General features: G+C 41.0%; 1 protein-coding gene across 1 annotated transcript; it reads left to right on the top strand.

Annotated features, from left to right (window-relative positions):
- Positions 1 to 2,187: 2,187 nt before the first annotated feature.
- Positions 2,188 to 9,783, top strand: LOC139710540 (cytochrome P450 2U1-like). The gene is made up of 7 exons (XM_071622474.1): positions 2,188 to 2,545; positions 3,479 to 3,621; positions 4,754 to 5,057; positions 6,644 to 6,852; positions 7,631 to 7,812; positions 8,643 to 8,761; positions 9,602 to 9,783. The coding sequence occupies exons 1-7, from the start codon at positions 2,188 to 2,190 to the stop codon at positions 9,781 to 9,783; spliced, it is 1,497 nt and encodes a 498-aa protein (XP_071478575.1).
- Positions 9,784 to 10,057: the final 274 nt, after the last annotated feature.

Below are 10,057 nucleotides of genomic sequence, written 5' to 3'. Positions count from 1 at the left end.
TTAATTAGTGTAAAATCATGTAAAGTCGAATAATTTTGATGGTTTTTCATCAGTTCTGCGCAATTTTTATTCCCACATCTCCGTGTCTGTACCTGCACGTACCAGTCATATTTCCTGGGACGTATTTACCTTGAATTCATAAAGACCTATCTTCCTCAGAGTGTGACTACGGTAGTCATGATGCAATGACACACGGATCACTTGGCTTCCTATCTGTTGGGCAGCCCCAGTTTAGGTACAGCCGTATATACTTCAAATATATCTGCATGGAGGTATTAAACATGGGATCAAAGGGAATAACAAAGACTGCTGTTACTCAGTCTCTTAAACCTCTTTTTATAAGAGTCGAGCTCACTGATTGACAGCACAGTGATTGACGCCAGCAGATTTCTCGCTCACGCGCGCGTGCGCATGCCCTAAAATGAAAGAGAAACGAATATGTTTCAAAAGAGAAGTGACAGTCAAAAGAGAAACGTTTTTCGCAGGAGAAACAATTCTCGCAAAGAGCGAAAGAAAGTTGCAAGAAGAATGGCGTGGAGAGACGAATCATGGCGCCGGTTATGTGCAAAGACGAATACCCCAATGTCTCTCAAACCATGCTGAAACATACGAATGCTCTCTGCAAAGACAAATGACTTGTTAAATGAAGAATGATTATGAAAAAAAAAATCCACACAGTTAAAAAAAAAAAAAAAAAGGTGAATGATTTGCAAAAAGAAGAAAAATTTCGAAAAGAATGAGTGAATGTTTTACAAATTGTGAATTGTTTGCAACTAGATGTTGCAACTAGATGCTACAAGAAGACGAATGTGAAAGGGGAATGGTTTTCTTAAAAGCGATATGATTGTACATTTTGTTTTTATTAGAAAAAAACGAATAGTGTAATACACAATGCATTTGATTCCTTTCTGGCGTGCCATACAAGGGCCCCTGCACAGACTTTTTATATTGCTGTCAAATGAAAGTTTAGGACATACAAATATCTCGAACAAGCACAAGTCATTATAAGTCCATGCATAGTAATAAGCACACATGCAATGCATACAATTCTGTACAGTTTAATAGGTTCATATTGTGTTGCTGAAGACTATAAGTGTTACAACTTATCAGTACGATGATGAAGGCTTTGATGATTATTACTATATCAATATTATAGGCCATGTCATTATTGTTGTCATCATTATCACTGTCATATGGCGCCTTTGAGGGTTCCGTACAGAAAATGGCACAATATGATTCACGTTCGTCATTATGAGCATCGTTATTATCAGCATTAATGAAGTAGCATTACAGCAACATCATCATTATTATTTTTTATGTTACCATGAACACATCATCATTATCATCGTCGATTATCAGAAAGACTTGATGAGTAATTTGTACCATAGAGAATATTGTACATGTATTACACTTTATAGCAGGAACTTCTTTTAGCAGGAACTTCTTTCACATTGTGTAACAAGATATTTTGACAAATGTATATTATTATCATTATTATTATTATTATTATTATTATTATTATTATTATTATCATCATCATCATTATTATTATTATTACCATTATCTATTCGGCATTTGCAAGGCAAAGGAAGTGATAACAGATAAACGAACAAAACAAGCAAAATACAAGAAAATAAAAAACGTCAAGCTTTCCCTGGAGCGGTTCCCTATTGTTGCTGGGTTGGACAATAGCAGTCCAAATCACTATGGCCCTTGGGCCTCTCCTTTGTGGGCTTAATTATTGTATACAGTAGTACCTTTTGTTTAATTATAATAAAGTATAATTTATCTAACTGAACAAAGAAAAACATGTTCTTCGGAAACGTGTCAACATTTGTCGACGACGGTGAATGAAAAGATTGCTGTGCCTGCTTTCAAACATAAATCCCTTCACCAACTCAACAAATCTCGGGAGTCTCTCCTGCCGAGGCAGAGATTGATATTGTATAGCTATTAACGCATTATTTGTACAAATTCACTGGGCCGTGTAGTGTCCAGCTCCTTGGTCAGACGAGGAAGGTCACTTCTCTGATCAGACATTTCTATAGTTTTTCATGCATGAAAGGTCAACATTTGTTAGGTCCTACTTCGTTGTCCACCGCGACTCGCCGGAGCGTCATTTCGGACGAGCTGAAGCCCAATAGATAAACCAAGCAAAGATATTGAGTCTCTCGTTGTACACGCAACATGGAGACCCTGAGCTTTCTCGAGTCAAACTGGACAACGTTATGTCTGTTCAGCCTCACTCTAGTGGTCATTTGGACCATCTTAAAGCCAAGGGCAAGAGGTCGACTACCGAAAGGTCCTCGACCTCTGCCTTTCTTCGGGAACCTGTTGTCGTTTCCAGAAAACGACGCCTTTCTCAACATGCTGAATGAGCTTGGGAAAGAGTACGGGCCCGTTTACACGATCTATCTTGGAAACAGACCCGCTGTCGTGGTCAATGGATGGGAGGCGATCAAAGAGGTCACAATGATAGCGGGAAACGATTTCATTGACCGAGGGGAGACCGTCATTTTCATGAAGATGAACTCGAAGCGACTCGGTAGGCGACTCCGCGATGTTGGTTGTGTGAATGGAGTGGTATGATTGGTAATGATTGTGGTGAGTATAGAAATCCAATAGCTACTACTCGATCGTCACCATTGATAAGCAAACGAACAGAACATTTTACGTGACTGTATTTTTTTTTTCCATGTGAGAGAAGCTTAGACGATCAGACCCTCTGTTAACTTAAACTGGAAATGGTAAAACTTTGCCAGTAAAGCAAACAAGAATAGAATATTGGGGAATGGGTGGGAAAAGTTGTAACAGAACATGGGGATTTCTTTTTCTTTAACAATTTAGAATTAAATTATACATGAATCGGGTAAAAGCAGATTTGATTTTGAATAAATCATGTTAGTATTTATTGCATACCCGTGTGTGTATGCATGTTCGTTCATGCATATTTCGGTGTTTGTGTATGTGGAGGGCAGGTGCTACGTTTTTGCAAAATGAAGGGGTCCACTTAATGATTGCATAGAGTTAACAAGAAAGTGGGGGCGTCACCCCTCCCCCCCCCCCCCCGTCTCCCCAACTGTACTGTGGTATCATTACATCACTAATATGATAGGTGTGCAGGGATAGTTATGGTACAGTAGCAACAGTATGCAACTACACTATCTGATGTTATGATAAGTATCAGGCAACTAGTAACAGTCAGTGATGTATCAGGACAGTAGTATTAGTTATACCTATACCTGCCTACAGCGGATACCACGTCAAGAGTTCGACGCTCACGAGTCATAGAGCCCGCGAGTCACACAGCCCATGGGCTTGATAACAGGCATATAAAACCCATAGATCCGACACTAGGCATAAAGGCCCACGGGTCTTACACTGGGTACAAGGCCTATAGGTGTCGAACTTGGCCTAGTGTCGAACTCGTGGGCCTTCTTTGTTGGGTATTCTTCTATTTTTCGTGGGTATTTTCCAGGTATTTTTGACAGCCGAGCTGACGAGACGTGGAAACAGCACCGTAAGTTCGCTCACACCACCCTGAGAGGTATGGGATTTGGAAAGGTGTCCCTTGAACCACTCATCCAGGAAGAAGTCAACCATCTCGTCAAATACTTCAAGGTTGTAGTTCATTACCCTTTAATTGGAATAGGGAGGGGGTATATTTGTTGTGTATATATTCATCATCGCTTATGTTATTCTTGTAAATATTCTAGTCGTTACATCGTCAATGTCAGTTTTCCACAACTTTTTTCCAAGCAATAGTTATAATAACTCCAGCATTTGTAATGCATTAATAATTGCAAGTATGTAGCCTTATGCGATGTACAATGAAAATATAACAATAGACAGGGCTCGACACTAACGGTGGCCCGGTGGCCCGGGGCCACCAAAAATGAAAGTCGGACCACCAAATTTCAGAAAAGGGCAAATTTGGTGGCCCACCTCGGGCCACCAAAATTTTTTGAAAAGTGCGTCAATAAATTCGTAACTTTTTGCGCCGGAAATGCATAAATGCATGCAGTGAGTGTTCGACTTATTAAAAAAAAAAATGGACTTTTATTAATTTTTTTTTCGGGCCACCAAATTTTTCTCTCGGGCCACCAAAAATTTGAAATTGATGATTTTGGTAGCCCCATCGGGCCACCGAAAAATAAAGTTAGTGTCGAGCCCTGCAATAGAGATTGTGGTATTTTTTAAAACGAAAAAGCAAGATATGCAAACAAATTGAATAGATCATGTAGATGCAAAATACGTTCGATTTTGGCATCTCTTCTAAGATATGTTCCACTTTGCGTAATGATGTCTGATAGGATGAGAGCTCTTCTTTTTCGTGATAAAACGAAAGAAAGGATAAACTGTTCTAAAATATTTATACACAAAGGAAGGACGAGAAGTGCAAGTGAAGGGTGAGGAGAAAAGAAGAATCACTAATATAGGCATAAAAGATTAAATTATGCTTAAAGTGACCATAAATTAACGCTACTATGCGTTTCCGTTATAGTTGTCAGTGCTGCAGTGTATTCCGATATATTTTGTTTTTCAAAGATTGTTCGGTCACAGAACAGTATTTATCAATCATCATTGTCTTTAATTTTCAGGTCTTAAGGACGCCAATTGCTTCAGATTGTTAAGGAGAGCGTTTTTGTACATCAGGTCCATAGTGTCTTTAAAAAGGACTTGTGAGCCAACATGATTCTGTTGTTACTTGAATTGATGCTACATGTGGGGACCTCAACCATTTCTTCCACAGAGCACCGAAGGTTCAGTGATAGATCCTCGAACAGCTCTTGGGGTGACTTCTTCCAACGTCATTTGCTCCCTTGTCATGAAGAGACGAGAAGAACATGGGTCGGACTCAGCCAGCGAGCTCATGGAAAACGTCCGTCACCTCATGGTTAGCAGCGAGGGAGCCTTGTTGACGCTTGTGCCATCCGCCTGGCCGATCCTGCAATACTCCAAGAAATGGCGGGATTTGCTCTCGTCACGGGAGGCAGTGGAGAAGTTCTTCAACGAACAGATCCAGAGTCACCAGGCGAGGTTGGACGCTGCCACTGGTGAGTACAATTATTTGTGATTCGAGTGTCCACATCCAAGCGTCCTGCTGGATTAAATGATGTCAGCATTATAATTTCTTCCTCGTACTTAATGTAGGCCTATAGGTCAGTGCAGGAAGATGGTGAGACGGGGTCATCCCACTAGACCGACAGCCACGAGTCATACAGCCTACGAGTTCGACATTGAAGACAGGTCCATGAGTCATACAGCTCACGAGTCATACAGCCCATGAGTTCGACACTAGGCAAATAAAGCCCATGAGTTCGACAGATACAACGCCGGGCTTAATGTGACGGTCTCGTGGGCCTTGTTAGCTTAGTGTCGAACTAATGGGCTGTATGACTCGTGAGCTGTATAAGTCATGGGATGTATGACTCTTGGGCTGTACGACTCGTAGGTGACGGTCTCATGACGTGCATCCGGTGAGCACACCTTCCTGCATTGTCAGTACAGGGCCCTACTACACATGGACTACTAACAGATATCTTTCATTGATCCCAACTGATCACCGCCGCGACCGCCGCCGCCCGATTACGAAGTGTAATGTGCATTGTAAGTGATTGACAAATTGCCCTACATCGCAAGTGCTGGTTCTAATCTCCGTAGTATGCAGCGGCTACTGCATAATCATTCAAATTCATGAAATGGGTTTGTCGAGATGTCGGGATGAAGCTGTGATCTAATGTGACATGAGAAACAATGCATGTCTCATTGAATGGATGAGATCTGTCACTCGAAGTGGCCAAATAAACAGGCCAGCCGGTATGAATACAGGCTTGTTTGTGTGTATAGGTTTTTTTTTTTCTAACATTTTATGGTCCATAACCTTTAACATGCATGGCCACATGTCCGATAATTTGGTTAGAAGAAACCCTAAACACAAACCTGCAGTCATGCAAGCTGGCCTGTTAATTTGACTACTTTCATTAATATATCTCATCCATGTAGTGAGACATGCATTGTTCCTTCACAATGATAACCCTCAAATTAGGAAAAAGTGCAATTTGCCATTGCTGTCTTAAGTTCATGTGCTCAGTCACACAATATGACATTTGTCAACTTAATTAGGTATCAATAGAAAGAGGTAGAGTTCCCCTTTCCTCACAACCAATATTGCGCTCTCCATAGCTGACGATTATGAAATAGTAGCCCTTCAAGGTTGGATTTCCTGTTTTGATTCACACTGTATAGTTCGAGTTCCAAATACAGTAATATGATTAGTTTCATTAACATTGAGAATTAGATTATTTGTTGTCATCCTTTTGCTATACTTCATATAATTTTTCTTTAACATGATGAAATCAAGTTTTGGTATCGGAACCTTTACAACGTTTACAGAATACACCTGTATCCTCTGCTAGTAATATGTAATGAAGATTTTAAGCTAAACAAGGTCAGATATTGATATAGGCCTATCTCAGAAATAATAGATGGAGGATATACACTAGATCCTGAAGAATGGTGTTGTCAACATTATCGTCATTATCATCACTATTCATTCATAATATCCTACCCACTTTCTTTGTGCATATGAGCATGATCAATACTATTCATCAAATATCATTATCAATATTCAACTATTCAGGTGAACCGGAAATCCATGATTTCCTCGATGCCTACCTAGTGCACCGGAAGTCTGACCCTGACACGTTTACCATCGAGGCGCTCCACTACGACCTGCTGGACCTGTTCTTGGCGGGCACGGACACCATCTCCCTCACTCTCTCCTGGGCCATCAAGTATCTTGCCGTCCATACCGACGTCCAGCAGAAAGTGCATGACGAGATAAAGAAGGTAGAATCGAGTGGGGGGGGGGGGGGGGGTTGGGGGTTGTGAGGGGTCCGGGAATGAGTAAAGTGGACCGAGGAATGTTCGCGGGCGTGTGGTACTATAATTGCTTGACAAAAGGGGAGGGGAATGGGTGAGGTGGAGCTATGTAACTATACAACAGGACAATGCGACCGAGGAATATTCGTGGACGTGGCAATATTAATTGTTCAACAGAAGGGGGACGGGAATGTGTGGAGTTTAACTGTGTGACTACGACGTGACTGTCCTACCGAGGATTTTTCATGGGCGTAGCACCAAAATTGTTTAAGAGAAGGGGGCGGGAGTGAGTGAAGAGAAGCTATGCGACTACCATATATGACTGTTCGATCGTGGAATCTCCGTGGGCGTGGCACCATAATGTTCTTCTCTTGATTGACATAACTGAAATTTAAGGTAGCATATTAAACTCCGAATTAGATGCGAGATCATTTTCGTCTCCCAACTGAATTGCCACTTGTAAGCCTACTGGGTCACCTTTTCACGTTGTATCAAATTCTGCCATTACAGGGCCTGTGACCGATCAGTAATATTTAAGATGATTATTTGTGTCGAAAGATTTGAAGATTGTTAGTAATGGTTTACCTCTGCATCGAATAGACTTTCAATCAAGCTCAAATTTTCGTATGAAATACAGATATACAAGTATAGGACTTGTATATAGGCCATACAGCTGTATAGCATACATGCCTATGACCTACGTCATTAGCATCAGTTTGTATTTCTTTTCGTTTTTCCCACATAGATCGTTGGAGACCAGCAGGTATCCATATCACACCGTGGGCAGCTTCCTTACACCGAAGCGACGCTGCTCGAGATCCAGCGGCTTGCCTCCGTGACGCCCGTCGTGCCCCGAATGACGGTCAAAGACACCTCGGCGGGCGGTCAGAACATACCCGAGGGAACAAAAGTACTGCTCAATCTTTGGTAATTAGGCTCTCTGCTTTAAGTGAGATAAAGAGAAATATGAACTCTTCCTTATCTGTAATCATCATAATGATTGTACAAGTAGCAATAATGTTGATGATAATTATAAATGGTGACAATAGACGCAATTATACAATACAATTGAAATGATGACAATAATACTAGTAAATAATTATAGAATCATGTTTATTGTTGCTAATCATCATTGTTGTTGTAATTCAATTGAATTGAATTGGATTTATTTTCACATCGGGAATATCATTGCAGTCTTTACTGTAGCTTTAAGAGCCCTAAATATCCCGACCTAGTAATATAAGAGATACTAGCGAAGAGCCAGCCGCAGCTTGCGCGTGGTGAATTTTTCGAAATATCAGCAGTGTGCGTGAAGATCAAAGATACATCCCACCAACCATTTTCTCTTTCGTGGTTGTCTGATATTTGCGCAGGCCCTATTTCATAGCAAAGGGGTTGGGGTGGGAAAGGGCCAGTCTGAACTACTGAGAATAAACAATATGCTCCAAACTCGCAGAAAGGGGATGATCTTTTTTTTCTGAGAAAGTGTGATCCTCATTGTTTCCTTGTCATTTTTTTCTTCCCTTTAGATATGCAGTGTTGATTATTGCAACGAGAAGGAATTTATGTAGGCCTACCGAATGAAATCATGTCTCTTTATTCTGTACAAGCTTTTTCGTGGTTTAATTTGTGTACAATTGTATTCAATTACATGTATTCAGTTCACATTAGAAAGTTGCATTGACTCAGCTTGGCAGGTAAAGAAATATTTCTGGATTTTTTTTAATGAGTAAAATGTTGTGTTTTCACCATGAAAGGTCGCTGCATCGTGATCCAGCTGTATGGACTGATCCTGATAAGTTCAATCCTGAGAGATTCTTGGAGGATGATGGGACTGTTGTCAAGCAACCGAAGAACTTCCTCCCCTTCTCTGCCGGTAAATTGCCCCCCTCCCCTCCCAATGGCCATTTTCCCCTTCATGCACTTCGTATAGATGGCAATTCAAAGGGGTTTTATGTGAAGAGGGGTTTCAATCATATGGAGATACAAAATTGATATCAGTGGCTGTCTTCTGCGGCCAATCAGTACAGAATCAATGAATGATATTTCTCAGTGCGCGCGCGCTCTCCCCTCTCTGTCTTCTAGATAGTGTCCCATTAGTTGATAAAAAGGGTTTTTTTTTACCCCATCACTATATGCGGTGCTTGAAAAAAAATCAGACTCCACCTGATCACAATTGATCTATCTGATGGACAAAAAGTATGGACATCTGATCCATTTCATCAAAATGTGCACCTGATCGTTCAATTTCAATTCTACAGAATGCAAAAACTCCCTCGAGAGAGAGCGGGACACCCCTTCCCACACTCTCCTCGTGAGGTCCACCTCCATAAACTTTAGTACAGATTGAAGACGCACACGCAGATCAAGAAGTGACAGATAAAACGAATAAGTCATTCACATATTCCCCGAATATTCACTTTTCATACTTTTTGCTAGATTTTTTTGTGAAAAACTTATCTGTTTAAGAGGGAGTTACACTGACCCTTAACATCGTCCCCCAATCGGGCCACCGTAATCAAAGGTCCGCTTTGATGACCTGCGCACCTCCCCTTAAAAATCCTGGCTACGGGCCTGTACTTGTTTGTTTATTATACGATTTAAAGCCACATCGCACATTGATAGCAGGAAGGAAGTTTTGTTTGAGGTTTGCTTTTCATAATTATTCATTTCGCTAATATGCTTCATGTACTTTGTTTTTTCATTTACTTTCAAGGGAAACGCGTCTGCATGGGTGAGCAGCTGGCCAAGATGGAATTATTCCTCTTCTTTACGACCATCATGCAACAGGTCAAGTTCTCACTTCCGCCCGGCGAATCCGTCTCCTTTGGAGGCCTCCTAGACCTGACCCGCTTCCCGGCACCATTCGGAATCCAGATTTTCCCATGGAATGACTGATTAAGTAACACCCTGGATAATAAAGTATATAGCAGAAACTCTTGGAAAAAAAAGGTCATGGGACACCGGGGAATATACACAGTCATATCTCTCACTTTGCTATAGAGAAGTAGCAGAGCACTACATTCTGATCATGCATTTACTTCGCTATACTGTGTCAGTTTTCTTTACATAGCACCATGTTTGCACTGTGTAGTAAACGATTTTTTTTTCCAATGACATATTTAGAATTGTTACAGCTCTTCGGACAGATCATACATGTATCAAAATACAC

Source organism: Diadema antillarum, unplaced genomic scaffold (assembly GCF_040938485.1).
Source record: "Diadema antillarum isolate AM-2024a unplaced genomic scaffold, OU_Dant_1.0 seq00001539_RagTag, whole genome shotgun sequence".
In the NCBI taxonomy this organism is placed as follows: Eukaryota; Metazoa; Echinodermata; class Echinoidea; order Diadematoida; family Diadematidae; genus Diadema; species Diadema antillarum.
Note: the sequence above shows the minus strand (reverse complement) of the source record. Positions and strands in the feature narration are given on the sequence as shown.